General features: G+C 40.2%; 1 protein-coding gene across 1 annotated transcript in view; it reads left to right on the top strand.

Annotated features, from left to right (window-relative positions):
* Positions 1–24517, top strand: part of LOC309819547 (myomegalin) — a 149148-nt gene that overhangs the window by 15056 nt on the left and 109575 nt on the right. Inside the window, 4 exon segments of the mRNA XM_082649800.1 lie at positions 13995–14071; positions 16632–16755; positions 16889–17064; positions 20710–20827. Coding sequence (XP_082505926.1) covers positions 13995–14071; positions 16632–16755; positions 16889–17064; positions 20710–20827 — 495 coding nt within the window.

Genomic DNA, 24517 nt, shown 5'->3' with positions numbered 1-24517 from the left:
TAGGAGTTCCGTTTTGGACATTTATGTTTGAGATATTTGTTGGACATTTCCAGTGGCAATATCATGTAAGTGGTTGAGTGTATAAATCTGAAATTTTGGAGAAAAGGTTGGGCTGGAGATATAAATTTGGGAGTCATCAGCATATAGATGGTATTTAAAGTCATGAGACTGGACTTCCCTGGTGGCGCAGTAGTTAAGAATCCGCCTGCCAAATAGAGACACAGATGTAGAGAACAAACGTATGGACACCAAGGGGGGAAGCGGCAGGGCAGGTGGTGGTGGCATGAATTGGGAGATTGGGATTGACATGTATACACTGATATGTATAAAATGGATGACTAATAAGAACCTGCTGTATAAAAAAATAGATAAAATTCAAAAAGTAAATTAAAACAACAAAAAAAAGAAGAATCCGCCTGCCAATGCAGGGGACATGGGTTCGAGCCCTGGTCTGGGAAGATCCCACATGCTGTGAAGCAACTAAGCCCGTGCACCACAAATACTGAGCCTGTGCTCTAGAGCCTGCAAGCCACAACTACTGAGTCCGTGCTCCACAACTACTGAAGCCCAGGCACGTAGAGCCCATGCTCTGCTACAAGAGAAGCCACCACAATGAGAAGCCCGCACACCACAATGAAGATTAGTCTCTGCTCACTGCAACTAGAGAAAGCCCATGCACAGCAACGAAGACCCAATGCAGCCAAAAAAAAAAAAGAAAGCCATGAGACTGTACAGATCGCCAAGGGAGTTAGTCCTACCAAGGTGGCAGATAAAAGGACCAAAGACTAAGCCCTGGGTCACTCTAACGTTAATAGTTTGGGGAAAGGAGGAAGAACCAGCAGAGGAGATGGAGAAAATGTAACCAGTGAAGTGGGAAGAAAACCAAGAGAATCTGGATTCTGGAAGCCAAGTAAAGAAAACATACAATGGAAGAGAGAGATCAACCTTTTGAAATGCTGCTGATTGCTCAAGTATATGATGACTAAGAATTGACCTTTGGATTTGACAACATGAATGTCATTAGTGATCTTGATTAGAGTAGTTTTGGTAGTGGTAGAGGCAAAAGTCTGATTGCAGTAGGTTTAACAAAAAATGGGAGGAGAGGAATTGGACTGATTACGTTGAGTTTTGTTGCAAAGGAGAGCAAAGAAATGGAACAGTAACTGGTAAAGGTAAGGAGTCCATAGAAGATTTTTTAAAAGGTAGATGAATAATAGTATGCTTGTGTACCAGTGGAATTTTCCAGTAGAAAGTGAAATATTGATTAAGGAGACTTTCTTGTTGCTACTTTTGAGAAGTAGAGAGAATGGGACCTAATGCCTAAGTGGAAGGTTTGGCTTTAGATGGGAGCATGGGTAGTTATCTGTGGTCACACACGGAAAGACAGTTTGTGAGCACAGATGCTAGTAGATGATGGATAGATATGGTGATAGGAGACTGTAGGGGTTTTCTTCTAGTTACTTCAGTATTCCCCATGAAGTAGGAAGCAAGCTTTATTCTCTCACTGTGTATTTTCAAATATATTCCTAGAGTGAGTCAGTCTCCCTCATGTGTGCTAATTCCTGCTGACACATCCTTGTTCACGCCTGGAATACCTGTATCCTTTATCTCTGCTTATTCCAAACCCGACTTAGGTGTCAAAGTCCAACTTAGATTCTACCTGCTCAGGTGGGCCTTTCATCATAATCAATCCCTGAAACCATCTTTTACCCTCTGGGCTCTTCCAGCAGTTATTGTTCAGATATATGATTTGGCACGTGTTTAATCCCTGGCTGGCAATTATCTTTCCAATGTGTACCTTGCTTATTTCTTCTTCTAGATTATAAGTACTTTGTGGGTTGGATTGATCTCAAACTTACTCTATTGCCTTCAACATTCTCTTCAACACTGTTGAGCCCATAATAGAAACTCAGAAAGTTGGTGTTGATTGATTGCAAACACCCTGGAAGTTGCAGGTGAGGCTCATCTGTACATGTGAAACAGGAGGCCACCTTTCCATCCTTTGATGTCTCCTCCACCTGAGAGCCCACAAGCTGGCTTTGGAGCACTCCAGGTGAACCTCCAACTCTTCCTGGAACTAAGAAGTCTCTCCAAGAGAAGGGTTAGCAGAAGTAGGAAGCAAACAACTTGAGAAAAGAAACAGCATAGGAAGAGGAAATTCTTGACAGTGAGAATGGTTTAAGAGAGGGCTGTGTTTTTATTTTTAACAACACCCATTCATTGGATAAATAATCATCTTCCATGTGTGGGCACTTCTGTGTATGGGCACTGTGCTAGCAATAGGGATGCAAGGGTAAGGAGATAGAGGGGGTCCCTGCCCTCCTGACACTTGCAGTTTAGTGTCTGAACATAGTTTGAGTAGTACTGTGACCTGACTTCTTCAGTGTGGTGCCTATCACCCCCTAGATAATTTTGCTTCACTTATAATTAGCTAGAGTCACTTCTGTATTTTGTTGGTTGATGAATACCATAACCCCATAAAACTCTTACAGGTGCTCTTAGACCATGGGATTAATTGTGATGCAGGTCAGGACATGTCTTCATGTAGTGTACTTAAAACTAGTACATCTTTTTTCTAACATTTTGTAGAACAGCACTGTCCAGCAGAAATTTAATGTAAGCCACAGATGTAATCTATCTATCTATCTACCTACACCGGGTCTTAGTTGAGGCACGTGGGATCTTAGCTGTGGCATGCGGGGTCTGGTTCCCTGGAGCAAGGAGTCTTAATCGCTGGACCACCAGGGAAGTCCCCACAGATGTAATTTAAAATTTTCTAGTGGCCACATTAAAAGAAAAGTAAATTAATGTTAATAACGTATTTAAAATATCATTTCAACATGAAATCAGCATTAAAAAAATCATTAGGATTTTATGTTCTTTTGTTGTGGCTAGTCTTTTCAATCCAGTGTGTATTAAGTCTTTGAAATCCTTACAGCACATCTCATTTTGGACTAGTCATAGCTTAAGGGTTCAATAGCTTCGTGTGGCTCGTGGCTGCCATCCTGAATGATACAACTTAGAGTCTACAGTCTAAGTGCTGCCCCTGGTCTCAAGCACAGGTATTATTTCAGAGGAGTTGCCTGATCATAGGACCTGGCTTCAGGTCACAGATAGGCTTCCAAGGGAGGAGTGACTGCCAGGTGTTAGAACTTAGATTCCATTTTGTAGTGAAAGTTTCAATGCAAGAAAAACTGTCCTGGACTTTGCAGAATACCAATGAGTGGCTTTATTCTTTTTGGAGAGTAGATCAAAGCAAGTGCCGATCCAGAATGGAGAGCTGAATTTGGGGATAAATGTCAGATCATGTTAGATGCCACAGATAATTTAAAAATGTTTAGGGCTTCCCTGGTGGTGCAGTGGTTGAGAATCTGCCTGCTAATGCAGGGGACACGGGTTAGAGCCCTGGTCTGGGAGGATCCCACATGCCGCGGAGCAACTAGGCCCGTGAGCCACAACTACTTAGCCTGCGCGTCTGGAGCCTGTGCTCCGCAATGAGAGGCCACGATAGTGAGAGGCCCGCGCACCGCGATGAAGAGTGGCCCCCGCTTGCCACAACTAGAGAAAGCCCTCGCACAGAAACAAAGACCCAACACAGCAAAAGTAAATAAATAAAATAATAATTACATCTGCAAACATCCTTTAAAAAAAATGTTTAGACGGCCTCAGTTTTCCTATGTACCAATTTATCTGTAGAAAAATTAATATATATATATATATTTATTTATTTATTTATTTATTTTTTTTTTGCGGTACATGGGCCTCTCACTATTGTGGCCTCTCCCGTTGCAGAGCACAGGCTCCGGACACGCAGGCTCAGCGGCCATGGCTCACGGGCCCAGCCGCTCTGCAGCACGTGGGATCCTCCCGGACCGGGGCACGAACCTGCATCCCCTGCATCGGCAGGTGGACTCTCAACCACTGCACCACCAGGGAAGCCCCTAAAATTAATATAATTTTTATACTTTATAACTCCCAATTCTATCCCTGCTACCCAAAAGGAAGTTAAGGAAAGCACAGGATGGTTCCCCTGAACTCCCGTTTCTAAATAGCTGAGGAAAATAAATCATTCTGAGCGTCCCTTTTATAGCCCCTTCAGTGGGGCCGGGTTCCTGTCTCCACACAAGGTGTCCTGGGATTGTAGGGGCTCCAGCCTCACCCCTGACTTTCATAAGAGGCCTGCACTTTTCTAAATTAAGCCCAGCCAGTCCTATTTATGAACAGAGAGGCTCCAGCCAAGTGAGAGAGATTCGTCCTGCTAAGGAATGTGCTGGGGACAGGGAGAGAATCACTGAGATCACTGGTATTTATATGGATGTTTTCTCACTTGCCAGCTCAGTTGGGCCAGATCAACAGAGGCTTTTGGGACTCGACCAAGATTTTAACAGAGTGACTAAGAAGGGTTTAAGTTGATCATTGTGAACACCAAGGCAGTGCATATATTGGGACCTCTGAGCTCAGAGGTAAATAAAAAATGCCCAAGACAACTCATATTTTTCCCCATGTTTTTAAATGGACTTTATTTTTTAGGGCAGTTTTAGGTTTGCAGCAAAATTGAACAGAAGGTACAGAAAATTCTCGTATGTCCCCTTCCCCTGTCCCAAATCACAGCCTCCCACACCGTCAAAACCCAAAGCTTTTAGTTAATCATTTTATCATTTAACCTCCTTTTAATCTATCTTTCTTGGGTTCCTAAACTCAAGGTTGACCAGAAATACCGATCTCTGCTTGTGATTCCTACATCTTACTACCTTTGGGGAAACTAATGTTTATTGAACGCCTACTATATGTCAGGTATTTTCATTTACATCCTTTCATTTAATTTTCACAGTATCCTTGAAAGGTAGTGATTATAAGCACCTGAAGGAACTACAACTTAGGTTAAGTGACTGACTTCTAGAATATAGAGGATGAATTATGTGGAACTGTGAAAAATGGTTGCATATCTGCACTTTCGTAAGATTCAGCCTAACAGAATGTGATAGTAAGTATTTGAACCCAGGCCAGTTTTGTTCTAAAGTCTATACTCTTCACTATATTGCTGCCCTAAGTACAAGATTCTTTGTTTTCCCTTGGCAGCTCTGTAATTTCAGATTTATATTCCTCCTCCCTTAAAAGATTAGAACCAGGGAGCTGAGAGGAAGGGCAACCCAAGGTATAACACGTGTTGAGTTGGGTCTAGGAATGTTTCTTTGGAGGCTAAAGCCAGGAGTTATAGGGTGGACTTGCATTGATTTATGTATCTGCTACTATTTATATCTACCACCTGTGTGTATTTCCGTGCAGCTATTTGATTCTGGGTCTCTTTTGTTTATCACATTCTACTATAATTATCTGTTTAATTGCCCCCATAGGCTGTAAATTCCCTGAGGACTGTGATTGTGTCTGCCTTGCTCTTTTTAATACTTATTCGAGTGCCTTACATATCCAAAGGAGATGCTTAATAAATATTTGATTTTAAAAAAGTAAATAAATAAATGCTGTCATTTCACAAGTTAGCTACCTGTCTTCTGCCCAGTGAGTACCCTTTCTGTCTGTCTGTCTGTCTCTCTCTCTCTCTCTCTCTCTCTCTCTCTCACACACACACACACACACACACACAGACACACACACACACACACGTGAGCCCTGGCTATGTCTGTCCAAATACCTGGCCACCTTAGAACTCATCCACAGCCTCAGTGCTTACTCAGAGGTGGGTGTCTGTGTTTGTCTAATCAAGGTAAACTGAGCTGGGAAGGAATTGGTATTGTTTTCAGGCCTCTACTAAGGACTAACGTGGTTTGAAAGAGTGGCCTGAACAGAGGAGTTCTGCCATCCGGATGTAGATCCTTGTACTTGGTATTGTATAAACGGAAACTTTCCACTTGGTTTTTTTCCATTTCTTTGGGGAACTGGACACTAAAGCAGTCTCTGGCAGGAGAGTGCCTGGCCTTGTAGTCTTCTGCTTACGGAGGCTGGGGACACTGCCCTGCTATCCTTTCCCTGGCAATGAACTATTCTTGTCACATGTTGGGGCAACCTATGTGTCTAATTTGGGGCTTGATTGTACTAGTGGATGACAGTGAACCTGGAATCTGTGGAAAGGCAGGGGCTGCACCTCTGAATAAGGTCTTTCCTCGACCTGAGGGTCTGAGGACTTTTATGATTTGCATTTGAACCCCTTCTGGCTAGGTGTCTTACCTCAACAGAGAAGATGAACAATGCAGGTGGTATTATAATTCTTATGGGCAAGAGAGAGAGGCTCTGATTCAAATTAATTGACTGTATAAAAACATAAAGCTCTGGGAGTGACTAGTCTAAGGTCACACAGTTAATGACAGAACCTAATAGTTAGACCCTCTAGGGTCTTAGTTTTGCTTTAAAACTAGGTGAATGAAAAGAAATCTCATCTACAAAACAACTCACTTGGAAGCTACTAAAATGTGTTTCCAGGGATTGTATAGTGACCAAACCCTTGCCCCTTGTTCAGGACAGATAGAAGAACCCCTTATGAAAATATTCAGTACTTCGCCCTGTTTTATAGAGCTAATGCTTTGCCCCAGTGGTTTCAGAGAAGTCTGGAAAAGAAATTCACTGTGAACAAAAATATTTCTGAACTACACTTTTCCTAGAAAGGATATGGTTCTAAAAAGAAAAGAAAACATTTTAAAATAAAATCCATCCACTAGAGTGATTTTTCATTTTGGGTTAATAATCAGGAATTATAAGAGGATCTCCTCACAAGAGTTTGAGACTCTTCCTCCTGTTAAACTATTTCTTTTTGAATTCCTTTGGTCTACAGAACTGATTCAGAGTAAGATCTGGCCATATTTATTTTTGTCCCAAGTAAAAACTCTTCCATGATAACCAACAGGGACCTACTCTATAGCACAGAGAACTCTGCTCAATGTTATATGGCAGCCTGGATGGGAGGGGAGTTTGGGGGAGAGTGGAGACCTACATGTGTATGGCTGGGTCTCTTTGATATGCACCTGATACTATTACAACCTTGTTAATCAGCTATACTCCAATATAAAAGGAAAAGTTAAAAAAAAAAAACTCTTCCATGGAAGGCCTGCTTTTCTCTGGCTTGTTTCGTACTGTCTGACAAAGGTGCAGTACCCACTTCCTTCACTCACTGTCCCTAATTCACGTCTTATCACACCGACAAGCGCTTTGGTTCTGGCAAGCTTTAATCTCCAGTGCATAGTTACTTGCTGATGTTATCAATGAATGTATGCTGGTATGCTGTCAAGGTTTTTTTTTTTTTGAGTACTCTTCCCCCAGCAGCAAACTATGAGATATAAAGTAAGACATAATCCTTGTCGTCAAAAGTGCTTGAAGATCAGTTGAAACACGCACACGCGCACACACACACACACACACACACACACACACACACACACGAAGTTAAATACCAAAACAAAAAAGTAAGTTAGCAATTCAAGACAAATGGTAAAGTGTTTATTCCATAAACATATATGGAGAGCTAATGAGGGCAAAGTACTTTTCCAGATATTAAAACCTAGAAGGGAAGCCAGACATTTTAAATAACTAATCGAAGCAGAGTGAGTCGAGTGCTATACTAGAGATAGGTGTCCGATGACCGAATCTTGGTTTACTCAGGACAGTCCTGGTATAATTGTGATAGTGCCTCTTTTCACTTTCAGAAGAGTCCCAGTATGGATGCTAAATTATAGTCATCTTAGTGGTAAACAGTAGAAGTGAAGAGAAATGAATTATTAAGTTCTGACTAGGGGATTAGGGAAGGTTTCCTGGAAGGGGGAGTAGGGGGGTGTTTGAACTGAACCCTAATGAAGAACAGTTTTAGAAAGAAAAGAGGGACTTCCCTGGTAGCGTAGTGGTTAAGAATCCGCCTGCCATCGCAGGGGACACGGGTTCGATCCCTTGTTCGGGAGGATCCCACATACTGCAGAGTAACTAAGCCCGTGCGCCACAACTACTGAGCCTATGCTCTAGAGCCCGCGAGCCACAACTACTGAGCCCTCGTGCCACAACTACTGAAGCCAACTAGAGAAAACCTGCACACAGCAACAAAGACCCAATGCAGCCAAAAAATAATAATAATAATAATAATAAAAAGAAAGAAGAGAGAAGACATCACAGGCTAAGAGCAACTCAGGCAAAGCCTTGGTGGCATCCAAGGGTACTTACATGATTGATTTCTCAATCAGCAGTAGCCCTTAGTTTAGAGGTGAAGAGGGTGGCCCCACCAAAGGCCAGCGGTGTCTTGGAAACTATCTTGCCATAAACTACTATCACTCAGAACTCTGGTTTTCAGAAAAGATAGCCATTGGATAATGACTGATGTCATCGCGGTGCAGTGTCAGACCAGAAGGGTGCAGTTCCAGCTGGGTAAAGTGAGGGGGGAGGGGAGGGAGAAGAAGAGGGAGTGTGAGGCAGTGTGAGAGTTGAAGGAGACTGCAAGAGGGTAGGAGGTGAAGTGAGAGACATGATTTTATTAGCTCCGACTGCCCAGTTAAAGAAATCGCAGATTCCTCTCTAAAAGAATCTTGTTTGTCGTTTATTTCTGCAGATCTTCCTTCCTCCCTATGACCCAGTTGTATTCTGAGTCCCCCAGGTTTAAGAGGCAGGTTTATTTTCTTTATCCCTCAGTATTGGGAAATGGACTCACTGTTTTATGTAAGTCTGGTGGCTGAAAGGAGCTGCTGTAGGGAGCCAAACATTCTTTGCTATCTGTGACCATAGTTTAGGGAATTCCAGAGATGAAAAGGAAAAAATTAAAAAAGAATGTGGATATCTACCTTTTTGTGATGAAAATGCCCTTTCTAACTTTTCATTAGGAAATTTTTCAAAAGTAGACAAAGATAAAGAGAACAGTGCCTCCCATGTACCTGTCCCGAGTACTGGGGACCCGTGTACCTGTCACCTAGCTTCAACAGTTACCAACATTCTGCTGCCTCTGTCCTCCCTTCTCCTCACAGCAACTCTCAGACACCACAGACCTGCATCTGGACAGACATCAGAATGCACCTCTAACCAATAAGGTCTTTGTTTTTAACCATAACCATAATACCATTATTGTACCCAAAAACTTAAAGATAATTTCTTTTTTTAAATGTAATAATAGTCTTTTTTTATTTAAAAAAATTATATTTCATATTGGAGTATAGTTAATTTACAATGTTGTGTTAGTTTCAGGTGTACAGCAAAGTTATTTAGTCATACATATACATTTACTTTTCCCATATAGGTTATTACAGAGTACTGAGTAGAGTTTCCTGTGCTATACAGTAGGTCCTTGTTGATTATCTATTTTATATATAGTAGTGTGTATATGTTAATCCCATTTCTATCATTTTTTATATTCCACATATAAGTGATATCATATCATATTTGTCTTTGTCTGACTACTTCACTTAGTATGATAATCTCTAGGTCCATCCATGTTGTTGCAAATGGCATTATTTCATTCTTTTTAATGGCTAAATAACATTCCATTGTATATATGTACCACATCTTTATCCAATCCTTTGTTGATGGACATTTAGGTTGCTTCCATGTCTTGGTTATTGTAAATAGTGCTGCTGTGAATAATGGGGTGCGTGTTTCTTTTTGAAGTCTGGTTTTCTCAGGGTATATGCCCAGGAGTGGGATTGCTGGATCATATGGTAGCTCTGTTTTTTGTTTTTTAAGGAACCTCCACACTGTTCTCCATAGTGGCTGTACCAATTTAAGATAATTTCTTAATACCATCTAATGCTTGGTCCGTGCTCACCTTTCTCTCTAAAATGTCCATTTTAAGGTCTGGAGATCTTAATTAGAAACTCTGAGTCTCAGAGTAGACTAGGCCCAAGAGTAGAATGGCCCTTTTATGGGGGAGGATGAAAGGTAGAAGAGGAGGCTGGAATTCTAAGCAGTATTTGGAATTCTACTAGTGACTTGAGTTGTCCTGCGGCAAGTTATTTTTCCTTTTCCTGCCTCAGATTTAGCAACCTTTTATCTTCAATGGGTTAATAATATACCTCTTAGGGAATATTCACGATTTAAAACAGAGAAGGTCTTTTAAAGGCTTCAGATAAAAAGTTTTTCTGTATAATCACACAGCATTAGCCAATCCCTTTTTTCTTCAACAAACATATTGTCATTCCACTTCTGCCTAGGTGTATCTGTTCCTGTCGGTTGGTTGGTTCACTCATTTAGTGCATTTGCTACACACGAAGTTGCAAAACACTGAGGGCCTCAAGTTAGTCACAGCTGCTAGATATTTGAGGCAGGCATTATGCTGGGTACTCAGGTGATTTCATTTACCCCTCACTATACTGCTCAAGGTAATTTTTGTAACCCCTTTTTATTGATGAGGAAGTTATGTTCTAAGAGGTTAAATAACTTACACAAAAAAGGTCACCCAGTTAGTAAGTGGCAGAAGTGGATTTCTGCCTTTCTAGGTCTGCTGTCCTGAAACCCATGTCGCAACATCGCAAAGCCAAAAGGCACAAGCTGGCAACCAGCACACCTGGCTAGTTCCACCACACCATCATTTTTCTCTGTCCCAAGGGAGTCTGTAATTCAAAAGTGTAAAAGGGCAGGTAGAAAGACATAGCATTATTTGTGTGTCAATATTGAAGTACAAAAAGAATGATAGTTATGAAAAATCAGAGGCATAAGAAATGACTTTTAGTGGGGGAGATTGGTGGAGTGTGATGGCAGATAAGGCTGGATAGGTAAGTTGAGGTCAAATTTTGAGTAGACTCCATTTTCAAGCTGAGTAGTGTAAAATTTAATTGCTGTGCAATTAAAAACCATGAAAAGCTTTCTGAGTAAACTAATCAGAAATATGCTTTAGGAAAAATGTAAATGGTGGAGAGACTGAGGTTGGGGAGATCAGTTTGGAGACTATTCACTCTGATCTCACTGATAAGGAAGGAGTACCTCATAGGGTGGTAACCATGGGGGCTGGAGAGGAGGGGCAAGATTGGAAAGAGATTTTGAAATACCCAGTGCTAACTTCTGTTAGAGATGCTTGAAGGTAATGTATAGTTTTGCTCTTTAGTTCAGATATAATAATGATGTTCCCTAGGTGCTGGACACTGTTCTAACTGCCTGTGTGATATGCAATATGTAATCATTGTTATCATTTAATTATAACCAGTATAACTTCCTAGGGCTTTTTAAAACATTTTTTTTATAATTTAATTGAAATAAAATTCACATACCAATACAAACTCACTCATTTACAATGTACACATCAGTGTTTCTAGAATATTCACAGAGTTGTGCAAATATCATAGCAATCAGTTTTAGAACGTTTTCATCACTCCACAAAGAAACCCCCAACCCAACCCATTAACCATCACTTCCCAATTCCCCTATCCCCCCAGCCCTAGTCAGCCACCTATCTACTTTGTTTCTCTGGCTTTGCCTATTCTGGCATATAAATGGCATCATACAATGTGTGGTTTCTGTGACTGACTTCTTTTACTTATCATAATGTTTTCAAGGTTCAGCCATGTTGTAGCATCTATTATTCCTTTTGATGACCAAATAACATTCCATTTTGTTTGTTTATCAATCCATGGATAAAATTTTAAAAATTATTCTAGAATTTTGCTGTATCAGATATCTGTGCTTGAAATAAGTGAGCTCCTGAATGGACTGTAGAGAAATTTCTAGCTTAATACCATATTTCCTTATCTACAGTGACCTTCTTTACCCTTGTATATCTCACACATTAAACCTTCCCTGGGTTAGGCTATATACTGAACTTCCTCATCAGGGATCCCCTTTAGCATTTTAAATCCATACCTCAGAATTTTGCTCCTCTCAACTGGACTGCAGGCATACTGAGTATAAGAAACAAGTGTCAGACCTCTTCATTATTCCTCACAAGACCTGATAAGTCCCTTTCCACATTAAGAGTGCTGTTAACAGTGGAGGAGAGGGGTCTGCAAGACTCAGAGCAGACCCTTTAACATTCCCTGGCTGTGACCACACTTCTTTAATTTAAACTTCTCCCTCTCCCATTCCTAGAAGTGTCTTGTGGAATACTGGTGGGACACAGTATGCAAACTATTGATCTAGTCAATATAATGGGTAATAATGCTTCTAATCTAATGATGAAAGGGCTGATACATTTTGCATTAAGATCTTTTTTTTTTCTTAAGGTGGTCAGGCAAAACCGTTTCTCTTTTGATTTTTTAAAAAAGCAGTTTTGTTTTGTTTCTTTTTTTTATGATTCCCATTGTCACAGCTTCTGCTGGGACAAAATTTTGAAAATCTCTATTTTTAAAAGGGATAGGCACATTGTGGATTATATGAGCAGTAGATCAATTTACAGAGTTAAAATCGAAGCCTTGGAAAAAAATTTTTTTCTATTTCCTTCATGTTGTATTTATATGGGATGACGGATGTTCACTAAACTTATTATGGTAATCATTTCATGGTGTACATAAGTCAAATCATTATGCTGAACACTTTAAACTTATACAGTGCTGTGTGTCAGTTATATCCCAATAAAACTGGAAGGGAGGAAAGAAGTTATGGCATGTTAAATAAAAGGATAGAGTCTTAAAAAAAAAACCTGAATCCTTGGAAAGGAATCAGGTAATTGGTTACTGGTTTCTTTTAACCCAATTCTATATTGAACTTTGCAGTACACACCAGGATGGAAATCAATTTAGGAGAATCCTGTGTTTAACATGGATTGGCATAAAGACTCTGTTCAAGTGATGTGTCCTGAAACAAAACAAGCTACCAACACAGAGAAAATCTGATTAAACACAGTTAATCTATAACTCATTGTTAGCCCAGTCCTCTAGTTCTAGGTACTAATATCATAATGAAAATTTATTGTATTGCTTATCATTTAAGTTCAGCTTCATCATTGGAACTTTTCCTTGGGTTAGGTGGGTGGATATTCTTCTGGAGAGTAAAAGGAGAGAAAGGTGCTCTCGCCCCGCCAACCACCCTCTCTTGAGTACATGCATTTCCTTGGATATCTTGACAAAGAGCTGATAAGATAAGCAACTGCAGTTAATTTTGGATCCACTTCAGCTATTCTTGGAGTTTAACAATTTATATATTTACTAACGGAGAATGGAGAAACGTGATTAACTATGCGGTGATTTTTCTGCAGAAAGAGAGTAGAGAGGGTTAGAATTTAATGATGTAAATTGGAATGTACTTGCATTTCCATGTGGTAGATTTTGTAATGCCCATGAAATTACCTTGATCCACCAGAATCATTGATCATAAGATTTAGGATCTAACCTTGTGGGATGAAACTGTTTCAGCAGTTCTCTGTGAGACTTGTAAACTTTATTGTCTATTTGCTTGAATAGACGTAGTGCTAAAGCCTAGAGAAGTAACTATATTTTTTCTCTTTTTTTTCTTTCCGTCCTTTTCATTTCTCTTTTCTACTTATGTAGAAGGATAAAGCTAGCGTGAAGAATGTTCAGATCAGATTGCCTAGGATATCCCACCTTTGGTGTAATAATTTTCTTTCCTTTCTATGACATAGGATTAATGTAATATATGATTATGACTGAGAACGTCAGCTATCCTAGTCAGGGAGGGAAAACTGTTGTTTTTATAAGTAATAACAGTGAACACTTAAAAAAATTGAACTGTTGATTTACAATATTGCATAAGTTTCAGGTATAAAGTGATTCAGGTGTGTATATATATATATAATATATATATTCTTTTTCAGATTCCTTTCCATTACAGGTTATTACAAGATATTGAATATAGTTCCCTGTGCTATGCAGTAAATCCTTGTTGTTTATTTTATATACAGTGGTGTGTATTTGTTAATCCCATACTCATTTTTTCTCTCCCCGCCCCACCCCCCGCCTTTCCCCTTTGGTAACCATAAGTTTTCTACGTCTGTGAGTCTGTTTCTGTTTAGTAAATAATTTCATTTGTATCATATTTTAGAGTCTACATAAAAGTGATATCATATTTGTCTTTCCCTGTCTGATCGACGGTCTGTGGCAGTTAATGACGATTAATGCCTGTGTACTTTTCAGAACATCGAGTTGAAGGTTGAAGTAGAGAGCCTGAAACGAGAACTCCAGGACAAGAAACAGCATCTGGATAAAACATGGTGAGTTGCAGTTTGAACTAGTTGAGCTCTTGGTCCTTTCCAGTCTGGCTCATTAACTGAGCGCAATAGATTTGGAACCAAATTCCTTAACTCTGGCGTTTGAATGCTGCATCCAGTTAAGAAACTGAAACAATGTGCTTTTCTTTCCTTGGGCTCCAATAAGTCTGAGAGATGTTGACATAGATTGGTAAATTCATCAGACCTAAGCTTATAAACTTCCCAGTCAGTAATCTACTAATAACATCCAGGGCTGACATAGAGTTCGGCAGAAATGGGCACTCTCATATAGTGCTGGTGAGAGTGTGAATTGTGATAACATTTTTGGAATGTGGTACTATCTATCAAAATAAAAAATTAGCACTTCGCTTGATCAAATAATTCCTAAAAGGAATCTATTCCTTATAAATAAAAGCAAGAGTATGAAAGGATAAATGTATAAGGATATTAACTGCATCATTATTTGCAATGGCAAAAAAAAAAACTAGGAGCAACTATACATCAATAGGGCAATGGTTGAAAACATTTTGATATAAACATACTGTGGAATATTATGTAGTCATTAAAAGGAATGAGTTAGCTCTATATTATTATCCTGGTGGAAAGTCCCTGATAGACTAAGTAAGGGGGAAAAGTGCTGCATGATATTTAGCATATAAGCCCCTTTGGGTAAAGACAATCTATGTGTACATGTGTTTGCTTGAATATGAATAGAAAAAAACTGCAGGGTTACATACCAAACTCTTTAACATTGCCTGTATCGGGGAGTGAGAGTGGAGTTTGTGATGGGGAGAAGACTTCAATTTTTTTTCTTTCTATACCTTCTGTATTGTTAAGATGGTTACTTTTATAATTTACAGTTTTTATAATTAAAAAACTTAGTTTTAAATGACAAGTACTATTGAAATTGTTACTAAAAATAATTTTCACATTATATCCTAGAATCAGTATACATCCAATCTGATCTGGCGTTCCTTCTATCTCCACAGTATTTCTTGATGCTTAGAATGATAGTCCAGCAACATCAGAATACTCAAACCAGACTCAACCATACGCAGTATGCTGGAATTACTCAATACTTACTAAGGCATTAAGTGAACTAATAGATTTTAGGAAAATTTATAATAACAATTGAGTTACAAGTTTTGAGATTTGTGTAGTGATTTTTAAAAAAAATTATGTCGTTTCAGTTTTTAATTAGGAGGCATTATCCTATTTTTAGCAATGAGAAAACTAAGGTACAGAGTGTTAAAGTCTTCTCAAATGAGTGGCAGAGCCCACATCTTCTGGCATCATGTCCAAGGCTCTTCTGCCTTCACAACAGCTGTAGCCTATTAAATCAGGCATTCCTGGCTGACTTACTCAGAAAATGTATAACTTCCAATCTCAAGACATTGTAGTTAGTTGTTGTCTATTGCATTTATCAAAGAATATGGAGTCAAAGTTGATGATTCCTGAGGTCTATTTAAGGGTCTTAGGTTATTCTCTTGACTTGTGTCCCTTGTACAACAAAGACCCTTCTACCACCAAAAGGCTGCATAATGACATGGGAACTCAAGATAAATATAGTCTCTGGGACAGTGCTGAGTAGTGTCCAGTATCGAGCAAGGAATTCTATAATCTTTAGGGAAGTTCCATTTGGTCACCATGGGCACAACCTTCTGGGCCAAATATTAAAATACTGGGCTTGGATAGAGCAGTAGTATTTGATTTATCATGAGCCTATGAAGGCTCAATATCGTTCTCTGCCCTGAGAACGAGAAGATTGTCCATGGTTCTCAACAAACGGCTTAAAACAAGAATAAAAACAAACCGGAATTAAGATCATTCAGCACCTGATACTGCCCCCAAATTTCTAATCCTCAGACATCCAAAGGCAGCTGTTGTTAGCTATAAATAAGCTGGTGACACCTTACCCGCTTCATGCTAGCGCCTGGGCATTCATTCCTAAGGACATCAGAGAAGCAAAGCTGGGCCAAAACCCTGAGCTTCCATAGATTAAACGTCTGCTTTCTGCATGGGACTGTGGGAAAACTGGATAGAACTCTGGGTAGGTAGCCCAGATTCAGGGCAGTCTATGGGTTACTGGCTGTAAAGGAGAAAAGCATTTCTGTGGCTATCCAAATAGATATTCTATTCCAGCAACCTAAATGGAAGGGACACTCTAAATTCAAATAGCAAGACAAGCAGGGAACTAGCAAAGCACTCTGGGAGAGCAGTCTTAATGGGAAAGTCTAGGGACAGATGATGGAGAACATGGATGCTGAGTTCTAAACCATCTGATGACTACCTGCCTTTCATATGCAAGATTCTTCTCTTGAAGCTATAGCAGTAATGAAACCTCTAGGGAGTCAGGTATATTCTGATTGACAAGCAACACAAATCAGAGTTCCTAAAAGATTACCTGAAAATTTGGAAAGAGCAGTTCCACAAATAATTGCAGAAAAAAAAAATACTTCATTTTTATTCTCATCAATGGGACTCTGAATTACTGAAACAGCCTTAATGGGTCCACTTGCTAAATTATATGACTGGCTCTGACTGGCCAATGCTCTGGTTTTAGCACTGATGTGGAGAATCTCAACAGTCATAATGAAGCTGAGCTCCGGCGCCAGTTTGAGGAGAGACAGCAGGAGACGGAGCATGTTTACGAGCTCCTGGAGAATAAGATCCAGCTTCTGCAGGAGGTGAGTATCCTCGGCTAGGGGTCTCCTTTTACCTCTTTTCCGACTGCTCTGCCTCCTGGCATTCACCTTTTCCCTCCCTAAAGTACCCATGTTTGCAGCCTTTCAGGTTTTGTTCTTTTCTCGTTTTTTGCAGGAATCCAGGCTAGCAAAAAATGAAGCCGCACGGATGGCGGCTCTGGTGGAAGCAGAGAAAGAGTGTAACCTGGAGCTCTCAGAGAAACTGAAGGGAGTCACCAAGGACAGGGAAGATGTACCAGGAAACCGGGTCAAGCCCAACCAATACACTGAGGCCCTGGCCCAAAGGGACAAGTAGGTGCTTTTGGTGCTCTATTTGCCATTTGTCTTTTGCCTGTTCTCAAGCCTGTGTGAGTATATAGCAGCTGCACTGTTCCCTTTGAATGATTTACGGTGGACCTTCACCATTACCAAGACTTTATGGTTCCCGCAAGTAAAGAAATCTCTTTTTAGGGCTGTGTCTTTAGTGGTATCCATTAACAGAACTGACTAGTTGGCAATCAGGAGACTTAAGTAGGTATAAGTAGAACAATGGTCAAATGGTAGCAAACAAGAGACATGGATTCACTTATTCACATTTACTGAGCACCAGCTATATGCCAGACACTGGGCTAAGCACTCAGGTTACACAGATGAAAGACCCACTTCCTGTCATCAAGACACACGTTACACAATTTTAATAAGTTCTCTGATAGAAGTAACATGGGATGCTCTGGGGTGTATAGAATTGTCATCTATTCCAGACTAAAAGAGCAAGGTGCCATTGAAAGTGTCCTGAAGGAGGTGAAATCAGAGGTGAGTTTTGATGAGTGAATAGGAGTTAGAAGAAAGAGTGTAGGAGGTGAGTGGCATGGGGGAATGTCCTGTACAGGAGGAGACACCATTGAGGGGAGATACAGGGAAGGGCATATTTCAAGACGTGTAGAAAGTGCTATGTAACCAGAGCAGAGGGTCTGGGGAAGACTAATGAGAGATAAGCTGTATTGGGAATAGGGGGTCTGATTGTGCTGGCTTTGTATATAGTAAGGAACTTGAATTTTCTCATAAAGTAAGCGGGCATTTGTTGAGGCCACCACTGTGTCTTGGTTACTGCAGCAACTTCCTAACTGTTCCCTTTACTTCCGGTTCTACCCTCTGCATTCCATCCCAATCTAACAATTCAGAGCAGCTTTGAAGTGGGAAATTCAACAATATGAAACTGACAAATAATTTAGCCTCTTCAATGCATGATACTATGGTGGCATAAAAAGTCTTAAGTGGTTTTTAACTGAATAGGTGAAAAACACACAAGGTACGCACAGTGACCAATGTGATATTTTTGAGACACAAATCTGATCATATTATTGCAGAGCAATTTAGAAAATTCTCCAACATCTTTAGGAGATAAAATCTGTTCTTAGTGTGGCCATCAAAGCCTGTTATTATTATTTTTTTTTTTTTGCGGTACACGGGCCTCTCACTGTTGTGGCCCCTCCCGTTGAGGAGCACAGGCTCCGGACGCGCAGGCTCAGCGGCCATGGCTCATGGGCTCAGCCGCTCCGCGGCATGTGGGATCTTTCCAGACCGGGGCACGAACCCGTGTCCCCTGCATCGGCAGGCGGACGCTCAACCACTGCGCCACCAGGGAAGCCCATAAAGCCTGTTATGATTTGACCCCTGATTTCCCCCAGACTCATCCCCTACCATGACCCCTTCATATATCACTGATGCCAGACTAGTAATAATAATGACAACTAAGGTTTGTTGGGCTCTTGCTGTACAGCTGAGCTGAGTACTTTACATTCTTGTTTAATTCTCCCATAAAGTTTAATTCTCTCATAAAGTTAACAATCCCATGAGATAGGGATTATTATACTTTATAAATGAAGAAATTGGCATTTAGAGAGTTATGTAACATGGCTTCAGGCATTGCTGGAATCAAAACCCTAAAGGCACAGCGCCTCCAGAAGCATACTGTGCTATGTCAGGTCCCCAGAATTTTGCTCATGCTCTTCCTTCTGTGGGAAACGTGTGTTTTCCCTTCCTGGTGAGCTCCTAATTCATTCTTCAGAACTCACTAAGGCAACAATGGTTACTTCTGTGAAGGCTTTTGTGACAGCAGAATTAAGTCTTTATATTGTTTTTTCTTTTTTTTTAAGGAATTTTGCCTTTTTTTTTTTTTTTTTTTTTTTTTTTTTTTTATGGCTGTGTTGGCTCTTCATTTCTGTGCAAGGGCTTTCTCAGTTGTGGCAAGCGGGGGCCACTCCTCATCGCGATACGCGGGCCTCTCACTATCGCAGTGTCTCTTGTTGCGGAGCACAGGCTCCAGACGCGCAGGCTCAGAAATTGTGGCTCACGGGGCTAGTTGCTCCGCGGCATGTGGGATCTTCCCAGACCAGGGCTCGAACCCATGTCCCCTGCATTGGCAGGCAGATTCTCAACCACTGCACCACCGGGGAAGCCCTATTGTTTTGTTTTATATGCACATCCATTAGTGTACAGTTCTCTGTGTGGTGTTGTATTTTCTTCAGATCTTGCCTGCTAGGTTCCCTGAGACTGTCTCAGTCCAATAAATGCTTGTCAAACCAAAAACAGAAAAAAGAAACAAATGCATACCTGACAAGTAAATTGAGGGAGTTCATATCAGATGGCCTTGAATAGCTTTGTAAAGTAGGAGACTAGATTATCTGTAGAGACTGAGGGTCAAAGGGATGAATAAGATATGAACTTGAGAAAAGTAGAGACATTCTAGCACAGATACTGTGGGGAAGTTGATATGGAGTCCACATTCATCATCATAATTATCATTATAGCTTGCATTTGTATAAAGTTTTTAAAGTTCTTTCTGATCCCCACATCTTAGCTAATCCTCATACCTTAATTTAAGAGATTCCTACTTGACTTTCTGATACCCTTCACCTTCTGCCAAACTATTTTCCTGCCAAGGTGCTATCACTATCTTACATACACAGGAATCATAAGCACAATCGGAAACATTTCATCTAGTACCAGCACATTTCCTAGGACAGGTATCTCTAGTACTCAAAGACTTATACAAAGAGAAACAACAAGATAATGCCCTGCACGTAGTAGGTGATGAATAACTGTCGAGTTGAACCTGTGGTTTATAGACATCAGCACAGCATGCATAGTCTTTGACAACTGAATTCTAGTCTGAATTTCCAGCCTCTTCTCCAGCCATTGTCTCTTCCCACCAGCCTTTCCCCCTTTTCCCTTCCAGTGACGCTTCCCCATATGTCTCATATCTTCATGCCTTCATTCCTTCATTTAAGCTCCTCCTTCTGAGCCTGGAAAGTAACCCAGTCTTCACAATCTCTTCTCCTGAGCTTCCCCACAGTCTCCTCCAAGTCAAATGAATTACTTCTTTATCTTTCCTCCTGTAGCTCCGTGGCAACACTCAGTGTACTATTTGGTATATACCCCTGGTGTGGTAGCACTTATTATATTCTATCTGTTGATGTAGCTGTGCCTCCCCATTTCCCAAACTCTTGGCACACACACCAAAAGAACTTAAGTTTCTATACAGCAGAGGTTGTGTGTTTTCCAACTTTATATTCCCAGTACTTGGTAGTGTGCATTGAGTTATATACGTAACAGATACCTAATAATTGGGTTTTGAATGGAACAACAATAACAGTTTAAAAAACTCTACAACTTATGGCCCCTAGTCCAAGAATTTTATATCTATGGTCTATAGAACCATGGATTGGCTTCAAGAGGTCTTTGAACCTGTGACAATGTAAGCAAAAAATCGTTTGTGTATATATTTGGGGACTGGGGCAGAGAATACATGGCTTACTGAAGAAAAGTTTCAAAGAGTTCAATGACCAAAAGGTAAAAACTTACTGTACTGGACCATGCTATCTTTGGAGTGGGCTGAAAAATAAAGGTAGCAATAGTACCATGGCTATAATTGTTCTTACTTTTTCTTTGCTCCAGAAGAATTGAAGAACTGAGTCAGAGCCTGGCTGCACAGGAGAAACTTGCAGAACAGCTATCTCAAGAGAAGCAACAACTGCTACATCTGTTGGAAGAGCCAGCTGACATGGAAGTACAGGTGAGATTTGGGCTGTACTTCCTGAGGCACAAAGCTTCATGCTTTCAGGAGCCCTACTTTACATTTATATGTATTAGTTTTCTATTGCTGTGTAAGAAATTACTACAAACTCAGTGGTTCAAAACAGCATGCATTTATTATTCCAGTTTCTGTGGGTCAAGAGTCCAGGCATGGTTTAGTTGGGTTTTCTGCTCAGGGTCTCACAAGTCTGAAATCAAGTTGTCAGCTGGACTGCTTTCTCAGCTAGAGGCTCACTTAGGGAAGGTTCCACTTCTAAGCTCCCTCAGGTTGTTGGAAGAATATTTCTGTGTGACTGTAGAAGTTATGGCAGCTTGCTTCTTCACAGCCAGCCATGGAGAGAGACAGTCTCTTGCTTATCTCCCTTCTAGACACTCTTTTAAGAGGTTCACCTGATCAAGTCAAGCCCCTCAGTGTACTATCCCTTTTTGTTAACTTGAAGTCAACTGAGTAGGGGCCTTAGTTACATCTGCAGCAACACCCCTTCACTTTTGCCATATAACAGTGCATAACTATGTAGCAATATCCCTCACCTTTGCTGTATTCTATTGGTTAGAAGCAAGTTACAGGTTTCTCCACACTCAAGGATTGTACACAGGTGTGGATACCAGGAGGTGGAGGTCACAGGGGCCATCTTAGGATTCTGCCTGCCACTCTAGTGATGTATAACTATAGAGAATGTATAATGTGGTTTTAATATTGAAGAGAGAACCCTCACTGCTGTGAAAATTATTGCATTAATCTGTACTGTTGTTCTTGGAGGTTACCTCAGAGGGAACTCCTCTCCTTCATTCAACTTTTAATTTACTAAAAAGATACTTTCTGAAGGAACCCTAGAATGTATCTGTGCCCAAGCAACATACACAATTACTAGGTATTCTTACAAATCTTAGATCAATGATAAAGCAAAACATGTGCAGCTTAATTTATTGGTCACATATACAAAGGTTGGAATCAGGATAAAAAGAGCAGTGCTAAAAATTAGTATAAAGCAGTGTTTCCTCACCTTTCCTGTGTCGTGACAAAAATAGCAAATGATAATAAGAAATGTAGAAAAAGGCATGATTTACAACATAATCAAATTGCTTAAAACCAGTGACTTTTTCTCATTTTTCTCATTATCCACTGCTCTTTTTTATTACTCAAGTAATAAATAGCAATTACCTAAAAGTCTGCAAATCCAAATAAGCAAAAAAGAAAAAAAAAAGAATTACAGTTTTCAATAGCTATGATAAGTATAGAAGAAAGGCAATGATTTTGTACATTTTTAAAATTGAGCCCCTGCCATAAATTCACTCATTAATTATAATTTAAAAAAATAATGAGTGATAATATTTATAAGGTGTAGCAGTAAATGGATGGAGCTTCTCACTTGAAAGTGACCATCCTGGGTGCTTAGGCCACAATGAGGGCAGAAGAAATCACTATCTTGGCTACACTGTAAACCCCTTGGACTCTGGATCCATTTTGGTTGGAAAGCTCTGGTTAACAAACTCAGGAAATGATGTATATGCATATAATGTGATAGATATGAGTAAAAATTAAAGTTTCTAGGCTTTTTGCAAGATACATATTGAAATGTATGGAAGATCCCATAACATTTTTTAATTAGGAATAACTTGGCTGGGAATTAGGAGAAGTAGGTTTCTATCCTGATTCTTTCTTTATTAACTGTATGACCATGGATACATCACTCTCAGCCTCCATATGTGTAAAATGGGAAAATTAGCCCAGACGATCTCCAAAGTGTCCCACAATTTTGACATTCTGTTCTAATGAGTCCAGCGTCATTGGGGAAAGTGTATAGTCCCCAAGGTAAGCACTTGGAAAGAAAAATACTCACGTAAATCCTGAAATAAAATCACTCTCATTGTTCTAGTTTTATATTTACAGACATATAGAAACATATTTAGGTACACATACGTATTTTCATTAGTATCTTTGGTAAGCACTGAAATGGGTATATGTAGTTCAATATTTGCAATGCTAATAAGGGGAAGTGGGTTGGTATCAGCTTTTTTTTTTTTAACATCTTTATTGGGGTATAATTGCTTTACAATGGTGTGTTAGTTTCTGCTGTATAACAAAGTGAATCAGTTATACATATACATATGTTCCCATATTTCTTCCCTCTTGCGTCTCCCTCCCTCCCACCCTCCCTATCCCACCCCTCTAGGTGGTCACAAAGCACCAAGCTGATCTCCCTGTGCTATGAGGCTGCTTCCCACTAGCTATCTATTTTACATTTGGTAGTGTATATATGTCCATGCCACTCTCTCACTTGGTATCAGTTTTTAAAACAGACTTGAAGAACAGAAAAATTATAATTTCAAAGAGACTAAATTATTTACAATCTATCCTAAAGGAAAGCTTAGAACAAGGTTAAGTACAGCGTCTAGAGGATAATAACATTGGGTGAGCAGAAGAAATAAATACATCGTCACATAAATTGTGCTAAATTGATATGCTTCTTTAATGTTGCCGGTACCTATAAAAATTTATTATTATTGTTATTGCCCAACTCTTTGTACATTTATAAACCTGATTACATCATGCTGTGAATTCTGTCAATCAGTGTTTCCCAACATTTTTCAGAGAAAGTTCCGTTTCATAGGAGCTGATTATGTGTCTATGTTACTCTGAAGTAAAGTGGCTGAGGCTGGTTGGAGGTGATTACCTGTGTCCACCTTCAGAGCCTCCACCACCTGAGAGCTGAGGGGCTGGCATCTCAGCACAGTGGTGGGCCATTTTGAGGCACACTGGCCGGAATACCCAAGCTGGAGAGCTCTGCCACAGGGGGCCTCTGACAGTAGGTCCTCTCAAATGTGGAGGACAGAAAGCCTCCCGCAGCTCATTTTCTAGTTTCTCCCTTTGGGTCTGTGCCTTATGAAGAAAAAAAACAAAAAACTAGGCACCAAGTACTTAGTGTGCATAGAATTATTTTATACTATCATTTCTAACACAGCCCAAAGAAGCCTGGCCAGAGAGTCAGCCTTCTAGTGAGTGTTCAGATAATCTTCTGAAAACTTCCTTCTCTCAATGTGTGTCCAGATTCCAAAAGAAAGGAAATGGTTTTGGTCACTGTGCGTCTATCTTATATTCTATGGCCTAGACAGAAAGAAAGATTGAAATGATTTCTGTAATACCTTGGGAATATTGAGCCATGCTCAAGTGGTTCAGATTGACTTAACGGAAGGAAACATTCAAGTCCCAGTTTAGCGAAAGGATCTTGGTCCTTCAATAACAGATTCTAGTATGAAGTCTCCAGGATTTTATCTGGGGAAGCAGAGTGGTATGAAAGAATGAGCTCAGGTTTTGGAATTTGATCTCAGTCAGCATCAACACTTTTTACATGTATGGCCTTGGACAAGTTATATAACCCTTCCAAGTACAATTTCCTCCTCTGTAATGTTCATCTATTTGTAAGGGTTAGAAATAATATATGTGAAGTGCCTAGCACAGTGCTCAAAACACGGTAACTACTGTTGTCCTCATAACTACTGTTGTCCACGGTAAATACTGTTGTTAACAACCTGAAAGAGAGTAAGGCTGTTCTGGGTTTTTTGGGGGGGTTTTTTTGGGTTTTTTTTGTTTTTTTTTTTGTTTTTGTGGTACGCGGGCCTCTCACTGTTGTGGCCTCTCCCGTTGTGGAGCACAGGCTCCGGACGCGCA

This window comes from Grampus griseus (assembly GCF_964374135.1).
Source record: "Grampus griseus genome assembly, chromosome: 1".
Taxonomy (NCBI): Eukaryota; Metazoa; Chordata; class Mammalia; order Artiodactyla; family Delphinidae; genus Grampus; species Grampus griseus.
This window is presented reverse-complemented; position numbering and strand designations above follow the sequence as displayed.